Here is a 24,605-nt window from a genome sequence, read left to right on the forward strand (position 1 = left end):
GGGAGACAGTGAAGATCATTGGCAGATGTATAGCTGAGAGAGGGGCTGTGCCGTCCCATTTCACTTTGATTCATGATGACTACAATTCTGAGTTTTACATCTTATACAGGCTGGGCATGAGTGTGGTGATTGTATTGTACTGCAGCTGTATGTACAGCCAACATTAGCTGTATGGTTTTGCATAGACTGCCATGAAGGTGGTGGACTTCAGCACTGAAGAAATCAGAGACATCTTCAAGCTTCTTTCTGGCACACTTCATTTGGGAAATGTTGAATTCATGACAGCTGGTGGGGCCCAGGTTACAACGAAAGCAGGTAAGTGGGACCCTAGCAATTTGGTAGACCATGCAGAGCCCCACAAGGCCCCCAGTATAGCTCACTCCATCGTCCCTCATCTCCCTCTGCTATGCTGGTCTGCAGTGCCTTTGCCAGCGGGTTCCCCGCAGTTTAACCCTGCAAAAGCACTGCCACAGGATGCATGGCTCCAGAGCATACTGGTATGATTTAATTGGGCTGTGGCCATGTGATCCATTTGTTTCCTTGATGCTCTCAGACTGAGTCCACAGTCTCACAGTTTCTTTTTTGCATTGAGAGAGCAGGAAGAAATAGGAACAGGGGGGAGTTTGAGATAAAAGTAGTCTGTTACGGACTTTCCATCTTCCTTTGAAGCATCTGCTAGTGTGTGCTCTGTTACAGTTACCCAATCTGAGATGGGCTGGTAAAGTGAATCCCTAAACAGACAGAAGCAATACATAAATATTATAAGTGCTTCAAGTTTTAACTTAATTGTCTCTCTTCTTGACATCCAAGTTTAACAGTCTCACACTCAGACTGCACTATTGTGCCTTTAGGAAAACATATCTTCCCATTCAAATATTCTGCTGGTGCTGAGCTTTACACAGTGCTTTGCTTTTCCTATTGTCAGCAGAAAATCTGACTTACATGAGTGTCTGAATGTGGCCCATAAGGGGTGCTGACCTTGCCTCAGACTGGGTATGTGAGCTTACAGCTTTGGGTATGCCAAACAGAATTAAATAAAGGGGAGTGTGTTTTGTGCTGGGGCTTAGTCACTTGCCTTGTAGGAGTCCCTGGGATTTGCTTACTGGGCTGCAGAATATGGACTTATGTGAGTGATGGGGATCCATGCAGGAGAAAAAAGTGTGTCCTCCTTTGTTATTAGTGCTGAACATTGCCAGTGACCTCCTGGGCTTAGACGCCTTTCAGCTTTCTGAAGTACTGACACAGAGGTCCATGATTCTGCGTGGGGAAGAGATCAGCTCCCCTCTCACTGTGGAGCAGGTAAGTGTCCTAGTGTATGCTGCTGCTTCTGCCACTTCTGCATTTTCAGGCCCTCTGTCTTCCTCTTGTATCATCCATTTAGGTTTAGGATTTCCTGTTACACCCCCTAGGTGCTCAGTTGTGCCCTCAAGTATTTTGCCCTCATTGGTAGTTCAGATCCGAGTGTTGACTGTGTTCTTAAGGCATTACCGGGGAGTCCACTTGCAAATGGCAATGCACAATACTGGTTTTAAGTCACCTTCACTCACCAGGAACTGGTCATGCTTGTGCCATGCAGAAGGTACATCAGATGCTTTGTGGTAATTGCATGTGTGCCTGCTTCTGCCTTGCAGAACTCCCAGGTTGTGCGGCATTTACTGGAAGATAAAAGCTTGCACGCGGATACCATGAAACATCTGGCAGGTGGTAGGTTGTTAACCCACAGCAGCTTCTTTGTGTATCCATACAACTGCAAAGGAGGACTGAATAAACTGACACATAGTTCTCATCTTCTGAACCTGTATTGCGTGCTGAAGCCAGTCCTGCTTATCTATTACATTTCTCTGTGATTCATGACAGTGTTGTGCCTGCTAACTTTGACTTGTGGTGTTGCTGATCACTTGAGGGCACTCTTGGTGTTTTAGGTCCATGCACAGATAACTGTACATAATCTTCTGTCATTAATAAAATGCAAGACACTGGAAAACTAGGAATAATATTACTAAGATGGAAGAAGCATCATGTAGCAAAACAAACATCTGTAATGGAAATCTTGTGCTGTCATGGACTACAGAGGGTTATCAATCCAACCCCTACATTGGCAGAGAAACCAGTTACTAGGCTGTCTCTGACGGATGTCTGTCTAACTTTCCTTCAGATTTCCCATGGAAGGAATTTCACAGCCTCTTTAAGTATCCTGTTCTAGCTGCAGTGGAGTCTCGAGCTGAAAAATTTTCCCTCATATTTAGATTACCTTTGACATCCCAGCTGTCCACCTTATAAGCTTCTGCTTCTGTGAAGTTTTTCACGTGGTGGTCTCTTTTTCCAAGCTAAACAATCCAGTTCCTTCAGTGTTTCCTTGTAAGTAATTTTCTAAATCTCTTCTTCTTCTGTCTCTGCTTTCCCACATCTTTCAAGAAGTGGAGTGCCTATAACTGGAGACTGTATTCAAGCTGAAGTCTCAGCAGTGCTCATTACAGCAGAGTAGTCGCTTCTTTTCTAGCTGCAAACACACCTGCTAATACATCACAAATTAAGCTTTGCCTTTAAGAAATGGTATCTTTTTTTCATAGTCTGTGACTTTTCTTTGCAATTAAATTCTGTTAAATTTATTTTTCAGCCTATAGTCGGTGATAGATTTCCTCAGTGTCCAGTACCAGTTTCTCTTCTCAGCTAAATAAGTCACATGTTTCTATATCAGTGCACAAGGATGGATAACAAATAATGCCAGAGACACTCCGTGCAGTCCAGAGCAACAGCGCACAGTTGTAGGATTTACAAGAGTCTCCCTGAACAGAGCTTTCCCTGATAGTGTAGCTGCTTCTGACATTTATGCATGTTGGACCCCACACTTACTGCTTGCAGCCCAGTGAAGTACTAATACTGCAAGAAAATTGTTACAGCAAATGGATGGTACTACTTAGCTGTCTTTACTATGTGAGCCTGTTGCACTGCACCCTGGCTCTGTAAAAACTGTTCCTGCTTCATGTACTGTGCCCACCTATTCCCACTTGTTGCGGGAATGCATTGATAGAGCTGCCAGGGATTTCTCATTGTGTAATGGGCTCATTACCCATCTGAGCTTTGACATTTCAGTGGGCTGAACTGGCCTGAAGGCGGGCAAAGCTGGGAGGATGAAAGGAGCCTTTGAGAATCTCATTTGAGCCATATTGTGGGGAAAGCAGCTTTGCTTACAGCTGGATAGGGAGATCCAGTTCCTGGAGAATGAGTCTAACTTGCTGTGTAGCCAGAAACACTACAGAGGCATGGCCTTGTGGGCACTCTCAGTCCCAGCTAATAAGACAGATGACCTGATGGAGAGAAGAAATACCCAGAAAAGGTGTATGTTTGCCCACACTTTGAAATGTTCTCTTCTGTGGAGAAGGGAGGTTGCTGTGTGTCTTTGGCCTTGGGCTGCTGGAGAGGAGATACTACCCAGGAAGAGAAAGGAGGAGACAAACAGCGAGGTCAGGTGAAAAGGAAGATCTTGCAGGCTGGGCCTTAGTAATTGATCTAGATAGTGTGGTTTATGAAATGACAAAAGTAGCTTTTACACTACTTGATTATTTCATGTACTTGCTCACTCACGCCTCAACATTACGTTCATTAGATGTCAACTTCTTTTCCCAGTCAGGAGGTTACTGCTTGTCCAGGAGGGTCAGGCAGAAAGTTGTGTTGGTTCATGTTGTGTAGCTCCTTGAAGTTACCAGTCTCAGGAACTACCAGCCAAGGTCCTTGGGCATACCCTGACATTTGTCTCCATGTGTCTCTCATCTACAGGATCTTTCCCCACTTTCAGCATCTTTCTTCCAGTCAAGATCTTTGCTGTCTTCTTTCCTGGCCCCTTTTTCTATTCTCTGGGATCACGTCTTCTTTTTGGGAACCCTTATTTTTTGCCTTCTCTTCTTTCCAGAACCTTAAACTCTGGTTTCCAAGTCTAAAGAGTGTATGTGCAGAAGGACAGCGTGCAATCATTCTCTTAATTTGTGGTTCCGTCTCATGTCTCTTTATTAACTGGAGGATTTGGGGCATGCTGCTTCTGTTTTGTCCAAGTGCTGTCAAAATTTACAACCAGCCCATTCCTATTACAGCTATCAAGTAGCAGGCTTTTGCTTGAGATTTCAAAAGTTTGATTTCAGACATTCATCCACACACTTAGATACACCTAATTATCTACTGCCTGTTAGTGATAACAATTTAAGTTATTTTTTTCCACCTATGCCACTTGGTTATGATCATAACCAACTGTCTCAATCCGTGCTTTTCTGAGGCTTGTGTCCTGGCTGTTGGCCAGCCTACCTGGGTCCCAGTAAGATAATGCTGTTCGCAGAAAAGTTTTGGAGAGGGGATCTTTAAGGGTAACTTGGTGACAGAATACTCTATTAAATCCTGCCCTACCAGTATTTGAAAAACTGATTGGACATCCATTTCACAGCTCTACTAGGAGTACTGAACCGAGACACTTTGCCTGTCACTGCAAATGTTTGCTCAGATGATGTAAATGACTGCTGCAGGCATAGTCATGAGGTATTTTGCCATCTTCCCTGCCCCAGCACTTGTTCCAACAGATGTCAGTGATTTTGCTACTTCCTTCAGCCTCTCAAGTTCAGTTACCCAAAGGTCATACATGGTACATCTGTGTGTGGCTGGGCTATTTGCAAATTTCAGTGTTGACTATATGTACAAATACTGCACCATACACAGCCAGTACAGAGACTGAGACATCTGAAGAGGAGTGGAGGAACCTGAAGTCCCATAGAGATTCATGGTGCCCCTTATGCCTTTTCTTCTCCCTGTGACTCATATTTTTTCTCTCTGTATTTACAGGCAGCTGACTCCAGGGACTCCCTCTCTATGGCGCTCTATTCCCAGTGTTTTTCATGGCTTATTAGCAAGATTAATACGAAGATCAAAGGCAAGGAAAACTTTAAGTCTGTGGGCATCCTGGATATCTTTGGCTTCGAGAACTTTCAGGTCAGGATTATGTCTTTTGCAGGGTGGGTTGCTTTTAGAGATGTCAGTGCATATAGGAAGGAATTCTGGTTGGTTTGTATCCTGTTTAGGTTAGCATAGGGCATTCTGGGATTTCTCTGTTGCCACTTCCCCCTGGAAGCAGCAAGATATATTTAGCTGCCCATTTCTGCCACCTGTATTCATGGAGGCTGATGTTCAAGGTCTGGTTTGTAACACAGACCCTAAGCAGATGTGCTGCGATAGGTAATATTGAATTTTTAACTTGTATACAGATTAAATGTCAAACTCCTACGTGCACGTTGTTTGTTTATGCCTGTTTTGCCTTGTGTTGAGACTCCTATGTGTAATGCTTCTGCTGCAACTGATGAGGGATGTGCGTTGAACAGCCATACAGTGACTGCTCAGATATTTCACAGAAGAGATAGCCCCATGACCTAACACTTAGAGAATTGTATTTCTTTCTTCCTAAGAAGAAGAGAAATATGATTGTCTTTAGCGTCCTTCACTGCCATTTAGGTCTACTGAATTAACCTTGCATGAGCTACAAAAGCCGTTCTCCTAGAGGACCTCCCCATACTGTTCTCCTCATGTCCATCTGACACCCATTGCCTCTATGCTCTCTGGCTTTATTCCAAGCCTGGCACCTTCCCCATCGCTGTTATAGATTCTTTTAGAGCCTAGGGACAAGAATGTTAAGTTTTATAATTTTTGTTTCTTCTTACAGGTGAATCGCTTTGAGCAGTTTAACATTAACTATGCAAATGAGAAACTCCAGGAATATTTCAACAAGCACATCTTCTCCTTGGAGCAACTGGAGTACAACAGGTGACAAATGAAGGGAGTGGGACCCCTATTGCTTTCATGGATGGTAGAATGGAGGACATCATTCCTCCTTTGTGCTGTCCAGTCCCTACTGCTAAGGCAGGAGAGGCAGCCGGGCCTTAAGTGCAACCCTGACTGTGGATGTCTCTCTGTAAGCACTGTCCATGTGCTTTGCCAGCGTAGGTCACTTGTCTCCAAGCAAAAGCTTTCTCCCTTGTGGTATTTAGAAAGTCCAGATTCCCTTCTATCTCTCAGCTGAATGGGAAGATCTTGGGTTTAAAACCATTAGAATGGTCACTGGCCTTATTACTGATTTCAGTAATAATTTGCCTAAGGTAGTGGTGGTGTTAGGCAGGTGGAATATTGGTGTGTGAAAAGTAAAGTCCCTAAAGATAGATGGTTAGATATCCAACAGCTCTTTCTGTCCTAGAGATTCCTATGCTGTCAAAAGGTCTCCTTTTCTCACCAAGGAGATTTAAATCAGGCTGTTTCCTGAGCTTGAAGAGCATGGGGCATTCTGCACAGCTGTTTCTCTTCTGTGGGCTTCATATTTGATTATATTTTGTGAAGTACCTGGGATGTTCTAGAGTATTTCTTCTTCTAGAGAAGGCTGCTAGACAAATACTTTGGTTCTTGCTCTGAAACAGAAGCCTTTATGTTTGTGAATGAAGCAATTGAATAGGGTCAGTGAGTGCAAATGAGAGCAGCCTTGTAAAGGGAGACAGTTGAATAGGCAATTCATGAAACTCTAAAGATTACAAATCTGCAGGGCTATTTATGCACTCACTTCTCAAGCCAATTCCACCATTGCAGGAAGCTTGTGTTAAGAATGGTATCATCGTAACAAAAGATTTTTTTCCTGGTGATTACATAGGAGTTTAAGTTCTGTGGCTGAACTTTGGAAAGAATGAGAGAATTTTATTATTGACTACTCATCAAGCTATTCTGAGGCGATGTGCTTAAAGCTCATCTTTCACAGTATCAGCTCTGCTTCCTCAGGTTTAGTAAGTAGCTCCATGTATTTCATCATTTGATTAGGCAAGGAGTCTGTGGCACTAGACACAACTTGATTCGTTTGCGCTTTGATTTGTTTCAGAAAACTTTGCTCTCTTCAACTGTAGAAGGTGGTCTTGCTCTTAAAAGGAATCCAGAGGTCTTTTTTTTTTAAAAACATGTGGCCTGTCTGATACTTATTGTTGCAAAAATCTGAAACACTGTGAACTGATATTTTTTGTCATTAAGCGGATAAGATATTCTATTCCCTGTGGGGAATACATAGTTCTTTCAGTTCTTCAGAAATTATTCCCGTTTGTTGCTTCCAACTGTTGCCCACAGGTTTCTGAATGCTTTGAAACTTGAAAGTATGAAGCCTAGGCTGAAGGGTTTGTAGACAGTCTATGTCACTGGGATGGATAAGGAAGGCTGTCTCCTACTTCAGTCTCCTTGTGTTAGCAGTGCATTGTGTGTCCTATTCTTTTCCCTCAGCCACGGCAAAGCCTGATTCTGCAAATTGTCTTGAGTCCTGGGACAGCTGCTGTGCTTAGCTGCCTCTGTTCTCCTGCACTTCAGGGCGTTGGATCTTGCATTTCACATCTTTGCTCTGTTTGTTCTTGACTGTCAGGGAAGGGATAAACTGGGAAGCCATTGACTGGATGGATAATGCAGAGTGCCTGGACCTTATCGAGAAGGTGAGCAGTTATCTGTGACAGTTTCCAGGGATCACAGTGGGACTGCTGATTGTCTTGAGACCTTCCCTGGGGTTTCCTGGTTTTAAAAACGGTTGCTTAGATCCGTTTCCCAGCATGACCTGGCAAAAGTATAAGCCATTCTAGCCATAGTCCTGGCTCAAGAAAGCAGATCTCTTCTCATTGTAAGAGTAAGCTTAGGGAGGGTGTCATAGTTTTAGACAGGGAACAGCATTTCAGTAAAACCTTAACGTGAACTTTTTATAAATAATCTCCAGTGTGTTCTGCTTGCTGAATGCACCGACTGGCCAGAATTCTGCTTTCAGCTTGAGCTTTGCTGAGTAAAACTCAGAGGTTATTGGTCAATGTGCTGTCCAGATCTCCGGTTCTTGTGCTGTGCTAGTTAGAGCTTTTGCTGACTGTAAAAGCCTGTCTCTTGTTTGGCTGTAGAAACTGGGTCTACTGGCCTTGGTGAATGAAGAGAGTCGATTCCCCAAAGGCACAGACAACACCCTTCTGGAAAAACTTCACAGCCAGCATATGGTAAGTAAGAAAATAACCTGGCAGGCAAATGATCAGTATGTTAGCCCCATCAGCATTTCAAAACTTGAAATGAAGGTTTTGTTGATGTAAAATATGTGCTTTGTGCAGGAAATTTAAAATGCCTTAGGCCTGAACCTGAGCGTGTTTAATAAGGCTGCACTGAACAAAAGTAATATGTGAAGAAACGTGAAAATGGTCTCATGTGCACACAGAGAGAGGGAGTGTGCATGCCACAGGCGGTGGGTAGAGCAGATTTGAATTTGTAGTGCAGGATGGAGGTCGGGTTCTGCTGGTCTGCGATGGGACACAAGGCAGCACCCCAGGCACAGAACACGGCTGCACAGTGTGCATGGGTTTCTCCTGCCAGCTGACTCACAGGAGTCTGCTCCAGAGCGTGTCAAATCTCTGTCTCCTGGGGCTGGGGACGGCTTTTGCCTCATGACTTTTAATGAAAGCTGTCTTATTGTTCCTAATTAATTAAATTCTTTCCTCCTCTTTCTTGTATTCTGGACACAGGAGTAGAAGGGCTTTTTCATGCAGGTCAGAAAGTTGTCCTGGGGACACAGATACCACAGTGAGATCACTGTAGCAATCTCTTACCCTGTCTCTGGTACAGCCAACACTCTGTTCTTCTTAATAGTAAACAGATTGAAAACAGAGCAGATTAAACTCTGTAGCAGGGATTTATGGAATAATTTACTACTTGATTAAGAACATTGTCAGCTAATATGTTTCCTAGTCCTCTAATTTAGGTTTCATCCAAGCCTGAAAACAAACAAATTTGTGTCCTTTATCCCACTTTTCTTTCTTAAATTGGCATAGATGCAGATATTCTCATCTTTCATATTTGCATCTAACTCTGCTAGTAATACTCATGACTACAAATTGGATACAATAGCAATGACTTCTGGTTGGCTACTTACGCATAGTTTTGTGGAAATAGTTCCTTTCTTTGAGCTTAAATTGATGCCCTCGATTTAGTCCACTTTGGCTTTCCCTTGCATTATAGGTCAAGGTATATGAGAATGCCTGATTCACCTTTTTTATTTGTTTTTGTTGTTGGTATTTTGTTAACTTTTAATATAGAAATTATGAATATTTTTAATACATCACTTCTTTTGAATTTTCCTTCTTAATTGTCGCAACCTCTTCAGTTTGTTTCCAAATGGAGAAATTTCAAAGCTCCCTTCTTTCTGCTGTTTGTCTCTGAATTCCTCTACATCTTTTCTCTGTTCTTTTCTGAGATAAATAATCAGACCAGAATGCAGTTCCCTTGGTAAGAAGGTACCTGTGGTTTATTGTACAGCAGCATGAGACTGTCAGTATTATTTTGCATTCCTTTATGCCCCACAACATTTTGATTGCTATTTTTGGTGATTTCTGTGCATTGAGTAGCCTTTTCATTAAGCTGTTCATAGTGTCACCTCTGCCTGCTTTGAGGGGATAGCAGTTAACATGGAACCCTAGGGAGCTTATAAGAGATGGAATAGGCTGAGAAGTTGAAGTGCAGGGAGGAAGATGAAGTAGATAGTGCTCTAGGGTTTGCATTTTTTGAAGGCTAAAGTATTTTTTGTACCAGTTGAAGTCTCTACTGCTAGCTGGAAGAGCACTGGAAGGCATCCAGCCAGCCTTGCTGGAAAGCCTGAAGGACATTATAACAGAACAAGCCCTCTTATCTGTGTTTTCTGTGGATTGCAGTAGGCTTAAGGAGGAAAAGCATAGAGCTGGGATTAAAGAGAATATTACCTCTGATACAGCTGGGGAGAGGAGCAATAGGGCAGATGACAGAAGGAACCAGAAGTGTTGTAGGCATGGATGAAATATAAGGGCTTGGTAGAGAGGGAAAGGAGAGGAGGGTGCTAATCCACGTGATAGTCAGTAACAGCCATATTTGAGTGGAAGAGAGGGAAGTTTGTGGCTGAAAAAAGATGACTGGATTGGGGAAAGAGAAGAACAAAGAAATGGTGTCAAGGTGAAAAGGAAAAAAGGCAATGAAAAAGTTTTGAACAGCACTAACTCATTATCAGGGTCAGAAGCCATCTACCCGATACTGCTAAGAGAACTTGAACATGAAAGCTGAATTACTAACAGTATTGTGCAACATCTTACTGAAAATTTCCTTAGTTCTTGTATCTGAGAAGGTGGGAAATTATTTTAATTTTTAGAAAGCATTCTAGGAAATTATAATCCTTATTTCACTATTGGGTAAATTGACAGAATGTGAATGGTCAGTTACCTCAATGGAGGGAGACCTGTAAGACTGCTTCGTATGAGCGCTGAGGTGGCAGTTTTCTGATGATTCATGGGGCAAGGCTGGACTGAGGGAGGCCTTATGAGACTGACTGTGTTATAAAGTGAAGATGAAAAGCAGTGTAGATAAATGTAAAATGGTGAGCCTAAAGGAAAACAGTCCCAGTTTCACATTTGAAATGATGGGCCCTGAGCTGACTGCTGCCCTTCAGGAGCAAGACCCAGACAGAAGCTGTGATAGTTCCACGGAAACGTTAGCACAGTGCTCACTAGTAATAAAAAACCCAGATCAAGTATTAGAAATTCCTAGGAAAGAAACAGAACAAAAGCAGAAAACATTGTTATGGCACTGTATAATCTGTGGATCACTTGCACTTTCAACAGTGTACGCCACTGGGCCACCCCCACTCAAGAATGGGTTATATCAGTTCTGGTAAACAATGGGTCTGGGACAGCTTCAGTGTTATGAAAAACTATGTTGAAAGGACCCTGCAGTGTGCAGAAAAGATGATTTAGGGGGGATGTGATGGGTTTAAAACTCACGCATGGCCCATAGAAGACAAATGGCACTAACAGGAGCCAGGCTTAAAACCAGCCAGCTGCAGTTCCCCGTATGGTTGGTTGAGAGCTGCCTGCAAAAGGACACTCTGGATCCAAGAAGTCTGCGTGGGTTCAGGTGTGGAATGGGCAAGTATTTCAAAGAGAAATCTACTTGGGATTACTAGTTAGGCAGAACTCATGAAAATAATGGGAGTTTGAGAAAGTATTAGGGTGAAAGTATCATTTACTTGCCTTGTTCTTACTCTACATAACCACTGCCGGAGGCAGAATACTTGGATGGATCGTTGGTCTCAAGCAGCATGGCTGTTCTAACATAGTTAACAGTTTTCGTAGAACAAAGAAAGAAGGGGAAAAACAAGAGAGTAGAACAGCTAGTAAGAGAAAGGAAAAATGAATATTGAAAAAAGGGGAAGAGAGGTGCAAAGAAAGATGAAGTACAGAGGGAGATTAGTATGATATTTCCTTTGACACAGAAAAGATGTGTAGGTGTTCTGCAAAGCTGCCATCTTCCCTGCATCCTGATCCTGTGTCCTGCACCACATGGTTTGTGTGGAGCCCAGTCTCCTCAGGTGTCAGACATGCAAGAGTTAACATTTCATCCATGGCATGCCTGCCCAGCCTCAATTCTGCAAGCCCTTGCTCACATGAGGAATGCCTTGAAGGGCTGGATTTTTCCATCTTATTGGAATAACGTATTTGTAATGTAGCTGCGGATTGCTGCAGCAGACATGGTCGGGCTCTGCAATAGCTAAGGTCCTTGCCCATCCCAGCATTGTCATAGTCGTGGCAGAGCTCCTGACTGAGGCTATTTATCCTTACGCTGCCATTGTAAGAAGACTCCTTTTTCTTTGATTTCAGAGCAACCACTACTATGTGAAGCCTCGGGTAACAGACCATCAGTTTGGCATAAGACATTATGCTGGGGAGGTAGGTGTTCATGGTGTATCTGTGAGATGCTTGGTGTATCTTTGGACTTGAGGTCCTGGATTTTAGATGCCAAGAATCAAGAATATCTCTGAGCTGTGTGTTTCTGCACAGTTAGTGCCCCATACCAGAGCACAGGGAGTGTGATTGGCTTAAAACAGCATGTCATTCTCCAGTACTATATTCTCTAGCTTGGATTTTGTTTTTCTCAGGTAACTTTTGGTTTGAGGGATAAACTCCTCCTTACTTCTGTTATTCATGTTGTCTTTTCTTGGACATTCACAAACAAACAAAATCCGAAGTAAAAGCCACAAGGAAAATTTTACTTTTGGGGAGGAGGAGAAAAGGCTAAATACATGTTGCAAAAAGGAAAAGGTTTCCAAGCTTTCAAGGTTAAATGCTGCTCTGTGTTGTGGAGAGATAATGGAGCAGATGGAGGTGTGTCAAGGGAGGGCACCTGCACACTAAAGAAGGGCTAACCTCCTCCTAGAATCTGCTGAGCACTAGTGGTTGGGAGGTCAGGGCAATGGGTGGCATAGTTAGTATTTCCTAAGTGAATTGAATACCTCACACCTTGCAGAGGATCTCCCCACACACCCCTGGCAGGCAAATCTCTGCACCTGTTTCACTTGGCTTCTGTTTTTGCGGGCATTTTGGGTTTTGTGTGTGGTGGTTTGTTGGGATTTTTTTTTGTAATTGATGGCTGAAAGCCACTTTCTTAATGGTAACTGCAGAGCTCTGGAGCACTTTGGCCCCAAACATTCTGAATTTGGCACATGCCTGCAGCATTACTGGCTAGCTTTGCTAGAGGTCTTGTACGTTGGCATGATAACATAGAAGTGCTTCATGATTTGTACAGCACTATTCTAGTGGCTTTGTCTGCGTTGCAGGTGCTGTATGATGTGAGAGGCTTTCTGGAGAAGAACAGAGACACCTTTCGAGATGACATTTTAAACATGCTGAAAGACAGCAGGTATGCCTCCCTTGTGCTTGTGATGAGGCCACATCTGTTGGGGTGGACTAAGTCACATTCATGTAATAACCAGATCAAGGAAAGCAGTTGTTTTTGTCTGAGCATGAGGCATCAATCTTTCTCATTCTTCTCTTTGTGCCTAAGTGTCCCGGCAAAAGAAAGCAGAGCTGGAGAAGTCAGATGAGGAACAGATTTAATCAGTACTCCTGTTGTCTCAGATTTGAAGAGAGCTTTAAAAGCATGACAGAAATCCCTCCAGGCAACACTAGTTTTCTCCCTCCTCTCTTTCCCCATTTCCTCTTCCTCTTACCTCCTTGTCCCAACAAGGGCAAATTTGCCCCTGAATGAGTCAAGACTCTTTGCCATGCTGCCAAATGCCAGCCTTTGTACAGAGGCTGCTTGTTTTCCAGCCTGCTCGTCAGTGGAGAGCTTCTGTCATTACCCTGAGCCAGATGGAGTCCTTGCTGTGGGACCAGGCATGGTCCTTAATATTATATCCCAGGGGGCTGCAACACAACCCCAGAGAAATGAGCTGACTTTGACCTTGAGCACGGTCTGGCAAACAGAGATGGGGCCTTGTAGGAGAGAGGTGTTTAATAACATGGGGGACCCTAGAAGTTTTTGAGTAGCAACTCTACCACGTGCCTCTTACCACAGTCCATGTATTGCCTGTGGGCTCCAGTGTCTTCTCTGAAGCCTGCTGCAAAGTTTGCACTGTGAGCAGCCTTGAAACAACCTGCGGGAGCTGAGAATATGAGCTGCTTGTAGTGGCATCTGGGCAACATTTTACACAGGGCTTGATGCCAGAATTGTGGTCATCATTGTCCAGCATAATAGAAGGACTTGGGGTTTTTCAACAAGCCAGAAAGGGAAATTCTGCTAGAAGCATTCTTAACAATAAACCAGCCCAAGCAGTGCTGGAGAACTTTGTGCAATTTTGTAAGAACCAGAACCACTGTCTAAGGAGTGGCAAAACAATGGAAGATTCCCCAGAGCTCACCTACGCTGAGGGTAGATCTAGAAGTCCTCTGGCCCCAGAAGGGCTGTGGTTGCAATTGCATGAGCATGTCATGGGAGGTAGGTCGGGAGGGGTGTGACAGCACACAGTGTAGCTGGAGTACCTTCAAGGTAATTTCGCCTGGAGCCATATAGCTCGAGGGAGGTGTCCTAGCCAGTGCAGAATGGAGACCTTAGTTTGTGTAATATCCTGCTTGACAGCGTGAGATGGGGTTTCTGGCTTTGCAGCCGAGTGTGGCATGCAGGGCAGCCCACGGAGTCTGGGCAGCCACACAGAAAGTATTAATTTCCTCCCTTGAAGTGCCCAGCTGAACTGCTTCCTGCAGCCACTCTGTGGCACAGCAGGAATAAAAATTAGGTGTTTCACACTGGGACAGGGCAGTAGCTGAAAATAACAGTCATCTTCTCACAGGTGGCAGGCGTCTTGCGTCTTCTTAAATTCTTTTCTTCTCCCTTAGGCTGGACTTCATCTATGACCTTTTTGAAAGAGTCTGCAGTCGTTGCAGTGAAGAGACACTGAAGATGGGCACCCAGAGGCGCAGACCGACTGTCAGTTCCCAGTTCAGGGTAGGATGTTTTCCAGGAAAGCAGCAGGCTTCTTGGGAGGAGCAGATGGGTAAAGCAAGGCCCGCAGCCAAGAGGAGTCATTCATCCTTGTTTTGTGTCCAGCACTGAAAATGTGCAGGAATGCTGTAGTACTAAAAGAAGACAGTGCCACTGCCCCAAGGACTTCTGTCTGGTGTAAAACACTAGATGCTATATTGAGCAGGGTGGCTGAGGAAAAGAATACTTTGCTAAGTATATGAAGTTCTTTAGGTTCTTTGATCTTTCATGATGGTTTGGTGTTTTGGCTAGGTGTATGTGTCCTTTTAGGGCACATCTTTTACGGGTGTAGTGGCAATTCCAATAAAACCTTACTGGGCGGACGTTGCAGGTATGAATCTTACCCCTCTAGATTGTCTTCAAACCTTCTGTTAGTTTCACAGTTTTAGTTTCCTATATTTAAAGTTTGAGAGACTTGTAAAAATAACTCACATCAGCTATACAGCTCTGAGAACAAGGATGGCCATGTGAACAGTGTTAGAGTAAACTAGCTGTGTGGGTGTGTTTTGGACAACGAAGGGATCTCCTGGGTCGTTGAAGTTTTGGTAGGCAGAGTCAAAGGGCAGTAGGAATGGGAGGGCTGCATGAAGACCTATTGCATCGAGTGTAGCCCCTTTCCTTCATGTAGTGACTGATCCTTTGGTTTGTCTTGCTGCCTTTCAGGATTCTCTCCATTCCTTGATGGCCACGCTTAGTACTTCCAATCCATTCTTCATCCGCTGCATCAAACCAAACACAGAAAAGGCAAGTCTGTCTTCCAGCAAAATTTATGTGTGTGACACAGGCCTTCATGAGCACTCACTTGTACAAACGCCCAACAGGTGCCTCTGTCGGGGTCCAAACTGAGAGTAAGAGCAGTTCCCCCTCACCTTCCCTTTTTCCTTCTAGTTCTTTTGTAGTTGAGGAAAAATACACCCTCTTCCTGGTAATCAGATGAAAAGACTGCATGCTGAGTATATGATATGGCATGATATAACCATTCCCACATCTTTCTGTGCTTATGAAGCCTGGAAGATGAACCAGGGTTGTGCAGAGCCCAGAGCTGTGGTAGAAGAAGCAATTGCTCCTGTTTGTGGTGCCTGTAGACAATTTGTGCAGGAATGGAGGGCTTGTGCAGTAGGAAGCACCTCCTGCTGATCCAGGGCTCTGTGGCAGAGGAGGTGGACGCTTCATGAGCAAGTCACAGTGCTTAGAGACATCTTGGTATCGCTTGTGTCATGAACTGTGACAGGAGGGTATGTGCTAATGAGATTGGGTGGGGAGCTCTGAACCGATCGTTTTCTTTGGGTTTTGAAACTGTGTATGATACAGCAGAGTAAAGCCTGCTGGGGGTTTTATGCCAGAAAGATTTCTGCAGTTTGTCTCCAGTTTGGCTGGAGAGAGAATGCAAAAAGAACTGAGTCAGAGTTCTGCATTTTGTATTAACGCATTATATCATTGCTTTACTGCCATGGTCCAGCTGTGACAGCAGCCTGCAGACTGTTCTTTCCCAGGATGTGCCCAACTCCCTTTTGTCCCTTTTTCTGCACCATGCAGTGTTGTGAGGTTGCTTTCCCCATGACCCAAACTTCCCCATTCTCACCTGGCAGGCCTAAATATGCAGGGCTGACTTTCTACAGAGAAACAGATTTACCACCTGTGACTGTCTGTGCTCGGACAAACAGTCACTGTTCAAGTCAGCAAAGAAGTAATACCAAAACCAACACTCGTTCTGTCTCTATTCTTATTTGGTTTTGAATCTGGATCATTATGCAGGCGCCAAACCTCTTCAATCCAGATGTGGTGCTGAATCAGCTCCGGTACTCTGGGATGCTGGAGACAGTGAAAGTTCGAAGAGCAGGTTTCCCTATACGGCGCCTTTTCCAGGACTTTCTCAGCAGGTAATTGCTGTCATTGTACCACATGCTGTAACAGCCCTAAGGTATATGATTCTGTATGTTTGTAATCTCTATAACTGCTGTTACTGATATGAATCATTTGTGGGATGTTTTTCTAACCATGGCCTTATTGCCCATATTATAGATTGATTTGGAAGCCCTTTTGGAGACTTGCCTTTAGGATAAAAGTCAGAATGGAAAAATAGTGGAAAAACAGCTAGATGGTCCTTTTTTTTTTTTTTTTTTGGTAGCTTTGCCACAGATTTGTTTGTTTGATGCTGTGAAACCCAGCTGGTCATAATACATAAACTGAAAATATCATGCTTAAAACCTGTAATCTGGCAGGCTGAAACAAATTTTAGTGGTCAGTATAGTTGATGATTAATATTGGAAAGAGTGATTATTTCTTTTAATTAGCTGTATCGAAAGGATTTCTTGAAGTTTAAGGCTAGAAGGGACCACTGAACATTGCTTCCTTTGTCTCTTGAAGCATTAAATGCCACTGCTATACTGAACAACATAACTTGTGTCTGATGAAAGCACATGTTTCAGAAAGACAGTTGCTCTTTACTGAAAAATGCTGTCGAGTTTGTATTTTATTACTGGGGTTGCAACAATTGCCAGTGTGGCAGGAACAGATAAAGGTTGGGGGGATGGAAATTTCCAAACTGGAAGGCAAACACGAAGAAGGGAGGTCCCAGAGGAAGAAGGACTCATGAGAGGAGGATAATTAGAGTTAAAAGATTGGGAGCGGTGCGGGTGGGTTACTGTCATACGTAATCTTTTGAGATTTTGTTTGGTTCTTAGGTACAAGATGCTTGTGAAGGGGCCAAGTCTCTCAGACAACAGCAAAGCTGTGTGTGCAGGCTTTCTTCAGACCTATGACAGCAGCAAGAAAGAATGGCAGTTGGGTAAAACCAAGGTACTTCATCAGTGTGGGGCAGGGTGTGGCTTTGTTGCAGCTGCAAGGGGAAGCGACTGCATCTGGTGAGATTCAAGCCAGTAGAAAGGGCAAAGTAGTGATGACCCTTTAAGTACATTGGACTATGCCACTGACCTGTAGCATCTCAAATATTTCCAATATCTACCTAGAGATGTAGGCGGCTTTCTGATTTCCTCTAAGCTGCTTCTCATTGACCAAGCCAGATTGATTTTATTGTGCTTGATCCCATTTAAGGATCCAAGGAGAGCAAGCATGGGTCTCATTTTATGCAACTGCAATGTGTTCCATTAACTCTTGCCTCTTGTGCCAGATATGTCACTCTGCTTGGCTAACTGACATTCTTGCAGGAGGCAGTGAGCTGCTGCTTGGTATATTTCTGAACTGTGAATAGGTAGCTTGATCACCAGATGTGTGACAGCTTTCTGCTGTGGAAGCTCAGCTCATGGTTTATGCAATTAGCCCAGATGCTAGTATACATTTTCTAGGAAAAGGTATCCAAATGCTTCTCCCCACTTGCATAATTCAGATTTTGCTTCTGGTTTGGTGAATGTTTAACACTTCTTTCTTGCCAGGTATAGTCTGGATTTTTGGGGGTTTTTGTTGGTTTGGTTTTGTTTTGTTTTCTCCACACATCTTTCATTTAAGGAGGAAGGAGCTAGGTGTTTCAGTCTGAATTTTTTCAACCTTTGAGACAGCTCTACACAGAAATAGATGTGAGCATTGTGAGGTATATTGCTATGGAAATCTGGGAGTGGGAAACTGTCAACTTTCCACCTACTCCTATTCAAAGAATATTCCAAGATGGGTGGTGTCCAGTGCAGCCAGCATTTCTTAGTGGTGGGTATGAAGTCCATATCCAGAGCAGATGGTGGTCCATCAAAGCAACTTTTTTTCCATTTTCTGCCCTTAAGCCTTCAAAAAAGTAGTTCAGAATATTTCCAGGGTCACAATGGAACTGGAAGTGATTCTAGTGAATATTCATATTTAATTTGTCCAGGAGATCAGATAATCATATTTGTTGCTTTGGGCAATCATTCCTTAATGAGTGGATAGACAATAATGTTTCTTAGAGAGCAAGATCACTGTCTCCCCTTCTTAGAAGAGTGGTGGTAGCCCAGTTGGTAGTCTGGGCTATGAACTCTGTGTGACAACCAAGGAATCTACTGGCTATTGCTGTGGGAAGGAGATGTGTTAACTGGAAGTTTCTAAGGCCTTCCTTCACATGCCTCTGCTGATGTTCTAGAAAGAAGGTTTTATCATTTAGCCGTATTTCCGCTCTGTGATTAAAGTGATTCAGTCTTTGATTTGAGAATCTAGTGTCTCCTCATTGGTTCCTGCAAACCAGGAACCATTTCAGTCATTCTTGTCCTTAGATCACCCACACTGCTTGGGAGGCTACCAGTCTCATAGCAGTTTAGTGTTAAAGCCTGTGTGGAGTGTGTGTGTGTGTTACAGAGCTGCTTGTGCCTGGGAAGCTTTAGAAAGGGGTGGTTAGAGCTGGTAAACATGGAGTTTGAACTTTCTTCCTAGCATGACAAGAGATGGAAGATTTCTGGGCTACAGAAAGGGCAGCAGAGAAATGCATGTGAGGACCAAACTCACATGCACATACTCACCTTTTAGACTACAAAAGGTTATAAGCTATGTAGCTGGAATCCAGGGACTACAGCAGGCTGATGAGAAGCAGGAAATCCAGGCTGCTTTGAGCCCCTGGCAGCAATAGGATTCCTTTTCTCTTCAGTGCCTCTTGTGCATCCTGAAGGACTGAGTCTGTCTGTCTGTTTTCACTCACTACTTGACCTGCACAAACAAATTCTTTTGGAAAAACAACATAGGTAGCAAATTGGGGCAAACAAAATGTGTCTGTGTTTTGCCAAAACGCTGGATTTTTGGGAACAATTATGTCCTATAAACTAAAACTTGGCTGAAGAGCTGTATGGGGCATGTTGGTATCAGCAGTCTCTCTGCTAGGACACTGGTTGCTGTTGGGTTGTGTGAATGTTGTGGGAAGAAAGAAATGATGAAGAATGGCAGTCTTTGTATCTCTTTATTTCTTTATGACTGAGAAGGAAAATTGAAAGGAGTTGGCAAGCAGTTGGGCCATCTTGTTTGGTTGTAGAAGTTGTTTCATATTTGGCACAGTTTGGATTAGAGATGTGTGTCTGGGTAAAGGGGAGCAGTCCTATTTAGTCTAAAGAATGTATCACTCCAAGGCTGTCCTGGCCTGTACCACCCTTGCTGCCATGCTGAATGACCGGGCCAGTCCCTGGCTGTTCCAAGGCGCTGTCGCCATTGCCCTGCCGTTTCTTCAGATGAGTTGCTTAATGTTCTTTCCCATGCTCAGATGGTGGCAGAGCCATTTCATTGCTGCCTTGGAGACCCTCTTGCAGCTCTGTTTTATGACAGTGTCTCCAGAAAGCCTGCCCCTAGGAAAGCAGCTGCCAAGGTGAGGTTGTGTAGAGCAGTGGTACTTCTTGGTAGTTCCCTTCCCTGCTGCCTGTATCCAGCTGTTGTGTCTTGGTTTTGGATTACAGAGTGCTTTGTCTGTGTTCATGTTTTAGCTGATGCTAGATAACACAGGCCTGGAATACTTGGGTTGATGAAGGAGAGAGCCCTAATTTTTCCAGAGACTTTCAGATAAGGGTGAAGCAAAGCTACCAGCTAAGGAGCACAGAGTGTAGGTCATCGTCCCGGAGAGGAAGTTCCCTGTGTGCCCTTGCTGCTACCTTTGCTGCTACAGGTGCAGCTCTGGGTACCCAGGTAGCAGTTCCCAGAACTAATCTTGGCTTATGGAGTCAGGAGTAGCTACTGAAAAAGGTGTGACAGGCCAATGGGGATGTAACCTAGGAAGAAGTATAAGGGGTGGGTGAAGAGCAAGGCTTATAGAAGGGGGAATACTTCCTGCAAAATGAATGGAAGGATAATTATATCCCTAGCAATTGTTTGGAGGAGGAAGGAAAAGACTCTGTGAATTAGTGCAGGGGATTGTGAAGCTTGGGAAAGGAAATGGAGGAGGAAGGGCAGGATGATCTTTGTGTTTTTCATTAAGAATAGAGCAGCTGCTGTGCTGGCAATTGTCAAATTGATGTTTATGAGAGGTATTAATGTATATAAGGCATATTTTATCCGGTGGCATATCAGAAATGAGGGCTTGGATGCAAACAAGCAGTGTGATGATGGAAGAGTTGTGCTAAGGTGCCCTTGCCTTCACTGGGGATGTGTTCTGGAATGGAGCAGCAGCTTCTGTAACCATCTCCTCAGTGCACCTGGACCTTCTGCCGTACTTGTCCATACCCACAACACAGACTTCCTATGGCCGTTTAACACAGTAATCCTTGCTGTTTGAAAGCATTCATTTCCACGTTTCAACCTGCTGTTTTGCAGGGTCTGTTTGCAGGAGGTTTCTGTAGACTATTTGGCATCCAGGTCACAGTGACCCACTTCCTGCTTTCCCAGTGTTGTCCCCAAGAATCATACGATCCCACTTATGTACACATGGGTGCACATGCAGTAACATTTGTGTCTGGTGATCTACACGTAACCTTAACATGTTCACTGTTGCACTTATGGTGCATGCAGGCACTGAGGTTGTGTGGGGAACACGGTGGTGCTGCACTGTGGTTTAAAACTTGGCCAGTGTCTAATATGAGCAGATATGATAGAAGTAACCTTGTATGTTTTGTTCAATTACTCCTTCCTCAGATGACAGCGATCTCATGTTTTCAGAAAGTGACTATGAATTATGACAAACAGCCACCTTCCAAGTTATTTCCACAAGGCATCAAAAATATTTCTGGATTTAAATAAATTTTACTCTTCCTTGTCATCTATGGGAGTCTAAAAATCCCTCAAAATGCCAATAGCTTATAATTGGATATTGTTATTTGAGACTAACCCCTCATTCTCAAGCATATATAGAAAACCCTACAGGATTAGAGTTGGGTCTTGTTGAACTTCACATGCCCTGAAGTTACATTTTTTTCTCTCTCCTTATTGGCACAGCAGTCTGTGCTTGGCAGGCAAATAATGATGGACTCAGTATTTTTGCAATTTGATGAAGATAATGGACCGAGACAGTGTTTTGCTGGTTGCATTCTTGAAATGGGTGACTGCTGCTTGGTTCTGGAATGTAATGGAAAGAGCAATCCCTGCCTCAGAGAAGTCTTTAAAAGACTGTTGAGTTGACAGAGGGAGGGGATGTACAGCTTGCAGGGAAGGATGCCAGCTTCATGGTTGGCAGTACCTTGATAATGAACCTTCTTTTAAGGCTGCCCATTAGTCATTACAAACCAGCACATTTTTTAAGGCCATCTTAATGGCAATGGCTCCCCCAGGAGAAATTTGAGTCCAGGGAAGCCACTGGCTATGAGTACTAACTCGGTGAGAAGTTTCAGTACATGGTGGTGGTCACAGGGGGAAAAAAGAGGCTAAACAAGTGATGAGGCCAAAAGCAGTCATGGAAGGGATGGTATACAGAGACATAAGGGGAGGTAAGTGGGTAGGGGGACAGTTTGTGCAGAGCACTGGACTAAATGACTGTTCAAATCTCTGAACATCTCTCTGGCCTCTCAGCATAGCCACATGGATCCAATGAATTTTTAAGGAGTTTCTACTGATTAATGTAGTTCTGCAGATTGATGAGTGTCGGCTCACAGCCTGTGTTTCACGGTAGTGCTTTGACAAGTGGGTCAGCACTTCCTAGTGCAGCCTGTTTCACTGCTGGCCCTGGCAGTGATTTAGCCAACATCAGGCAGCAGGTCACACGAGCATGGCCATATGGCAGTTGCTGCTGTGACTGCAGCTTGTATGGACATACCTTATCCAACTTATTCTAGGCTGGGTACTGCTGGCAGTGTACCCACAGTGCTGTGGAGCTCCATGCAGGCTGCAGTCCATCTCAAAAAGCAAAGCATTTATTTCAGCAATTTGTGCTGAACCCCGTGCTACTAACGTAATGCAAGCCAGCTGATTTAAAGTAGCTCAGATATGTCAGCACAATTCCTGTAAACATGCCCTTATCTTGCTTGTATCTCAGTCCTTTTGTCTCTAAGATAGCACTGTCATCCCTCACGCAAGCATTTAGCGCTGTGCAGAGGTTTGAAATACAGGTGATGGAAGATGCTTGAGAACTAAAATGCTGGACACTGAAGTGCAACCAGTAATACTTGGAGACCTGTCCCATCGGGGCTCAGTTCCCCTAATGCATACTGTGCTGCTGAACCTCTTCAGCACGGAAGCATCTCCACCTCAGAGTTTCTGGAGGGCTTCAGCTCCGGTGGACTGAGGGGATGCTCAGCTTTGCATCTCGACAGGGCTTTTAGCTTTCCAACTGCCTTCCGTTATTAGGATTGCTGTAACAGTTACTGGGATTGCTGTTAGGATTGCTTCCTGGAGTCTAGAAATCTAAATGAATAGAAATCCTCCACCCTTTCCTTGAAATGCGGAGGAGTTTCTTTGCAAAATATTTAATCACCCAAGCAGGTATCAGTGCCTGCTGGAGGGAGGTACCGGACTGTGCAGGGAAAGCTGTCAGCCGGGAAAGAGTTAATCACAGGCGCAAGCACGGGCTCTCCTCCTCCTCCCTCCTCTTTCCCTCCTTCCTCTGCTCCCTCCCTCTCTCTCTTTTAAGTCTTGACCACAGAGTGAGGGAGGCGGGGGTTGGGCGCAGAGTTTGGCTCATGCGGCTGCGAAACTTTTCCCCGGTGCTGTGAGCCGGGGCGCGGCGGCGGGCGCTGCGCTCCGCGCTGGCCACCCGCGGGTGGAATCTCCCGGCTCTCCCGGGGACTGACTTCTTTCCTCTCTTTGTGTTTATTGAAACTCCTCCCCGTGGCGTCAGGTTTTCCTGAAGGAAGCTCTTGAGCAGAAGCTGGAGAAGGATCGGGAAGAGGAGTTGAGGAAAGCAGCTGTAGTCATCCGGGCCCACGTCTTGGGCTACATGGCAAGGTCAGTGCTGGGGGCTGCCCCGCCATCCCTTGTGCTTGCGTGCCTGGGTTGCCCCGACCCCCTGCTTTGCCCTCTAGTCCCCTGTCATCCCTCCCTTCTTCCCCTCCTGCATTCTGAGGGAGAGTTGCAGTATCTGCCCTCCCTGCCGGCATCACTTCTGCTGAAACCTTCCTGCACCTTGGGCGCCTCTTCTTCGGCTCTGTGCACGCTTGCACCCTCTCGCAGCGCTGCTCAGCAGGCTTCTGCAGGGACCTCTGTACCCATTGCTTGCCTCGATGACACCTTTTCCTTGCCTTCAGGGCTCTCCTGGCTGGGCCCCACCCACGCTTTGGGTCCCCTCGTTTTCCTTCTGCCTGTCAACTCTGTTTTCTGCGCCCCCTGCGAATCGCTTCTTCCTCACTTGCAGCTCTGCCTTTGCTCACCCGCTTTCCTCGCCCTGCCTGTTTGCCTCGTGATCTCCCTCTCCTTTTAATTAACTCTTCAGAATTGGTTTTTGGCCAGCTTTGCACCAGTAATCTCCTCTTGCCGCTCCCTTTTGCACCTGACCAGAGGAGGGTTGGGAGAACCAACTGCAGACAAACCACCCCTCCTCTGCCCCTCGCAGTCAGTGTAACAGCTGACTCCTTAATGGCTGTGGCATTCACAGTTAATCCCAGTAAGATGCTCTTTCCTGGCTGGTCTCTGCTCCAGACACCTGTCAGTCAGGGGTGTGAGGAGGTGCAGTCCCTTGCCAGCAGAGCTGTTCCAGCAGACACTCTTCTTAGAGCTTCAGTTAACCAGGTAGCTCATTTTGCATTGGGAAATGTGTGCAAGGGTTGTGCCTTGCCTTGCCGATGTGGAATATCGGCAGAATACAGGTTTTGTCTTGGGGGCTTTAATTCATTTATTTTTTTCCCTCTAGGAAGACAAATGAGCTAGCTCTATTGTTTGTACATGAGATTGCAAGTTCTTTGTGTCAGGGCCTCTGCTCTATTTTACTTTGTGTCTAGCATTTGGAGAGAGGGGTAGGGATTAGCACAGGAAAATTGATTTTTCTGGGAAACATCACTGCAGGCAAACTGGATTACTGCTTTTCTGAGTTCCTGGGAAGGCTGCTGCCCTGCAGGGCTGTGATGGAGACAGTGTTGTAGTAGTATTCCTCTTGGCTAGAAGTCTTGTGGTCCTCCAGTCTCCACAGATCTGAATTCCTCATCCCACATGTTACTCTTCTGAGTCTCATCTTTAAGAACAAGCTGTGCTTCTGCAGCCAGAGTGGAAATCCTCACAAGCAGTTGGAGGTAACTGGACTTTGTAGGGGAGGAGCGCAGAGAGTGAGGAAAGAGCTAGGGAGAGAGAGTGGAAAACTTCAGTGAAGAGTTTCCAGATGCTCTGCACCTGTATTGGAGAAGGTCCAGCAAGAAGGAGTTCATCTGGGCAAGTGGGAATGGTCTGTGCAGAGCTGGGCAGAGGTCAGGAGTACCAGTGGGTGCTGCCTTAAGCTTCACACCATTTCT

At 44.8% G+C, this 24,605-nt stretch overlaps 1 protein-coding gene across 1 annotated transcript in view; it reads left to right on the top strand.

Moving 5' to 3' along the window:
* Nucleotides 1–24,605, top strand: part of LOC104350735 (unconventional myosin-X-like) — a 77,988-nt gene that overhangs the window by 20,440 nt on the left and 32,943 nt on the right. The window contains exons 9-21 of the mRNA XM_086465548.1: nt 186–315; nt 1,181–1,299; nt 4,825–4,971; nt 5,696–5,796; nt 7,415–7,481; nt 7,929–8,021; nt 11,691–11,759; nt 12,647–12,729; nt 14,205–14,313; nt 15,013–15,093; nt 16,105–16,229; nt 17,034–17,148; nt 23,006–23,112. Coding sequence (XP_086321674.1) covers nt 186–315; nt 1,181–1,299; nt 4,825–4,971; nt 5,696–5,796; nt 7,415–7,481; nt 7,929–8,021; nt 11,691–11,759; nt 12,647–12,729; nt 14,205–14,313; nt 15,013–15,093; nt 16,105–16,229; nt 17,034–17,148; nt 23,006–23,112 — 1,346 coding nt within the window. The remainder of the gene's footprint in view (nt 1–185; nt 316–1,180; nt 1,300–4,824; nt 4,972–5,695; nt 5,797–7,414; nt 7,482–7,928; nt 8,022–11,690; nt 11,760–12,646; nt 12,730–14,204; nt 14,314–15,012; nt 15,094–16,104; nt 16,230–17,033; nt 17,149–23,005; nt 23,113–24,605) is intronic.

Source organism: Leptosomus discolor, chromosome 5 (genome assembly GCF_034619465.1).
Source record: "Leptosomus discolor isolate bLepDis1 chromosome 5, bLepDis1.hap2, whole genome shotgun sequence".
Classification (NCBI taxonomy): Eukaryota; Metazoa; Chordata; class Aves; order Leptosomiformes; family Leptosomidae; genus Leptosomus; species Leptosomus discolor.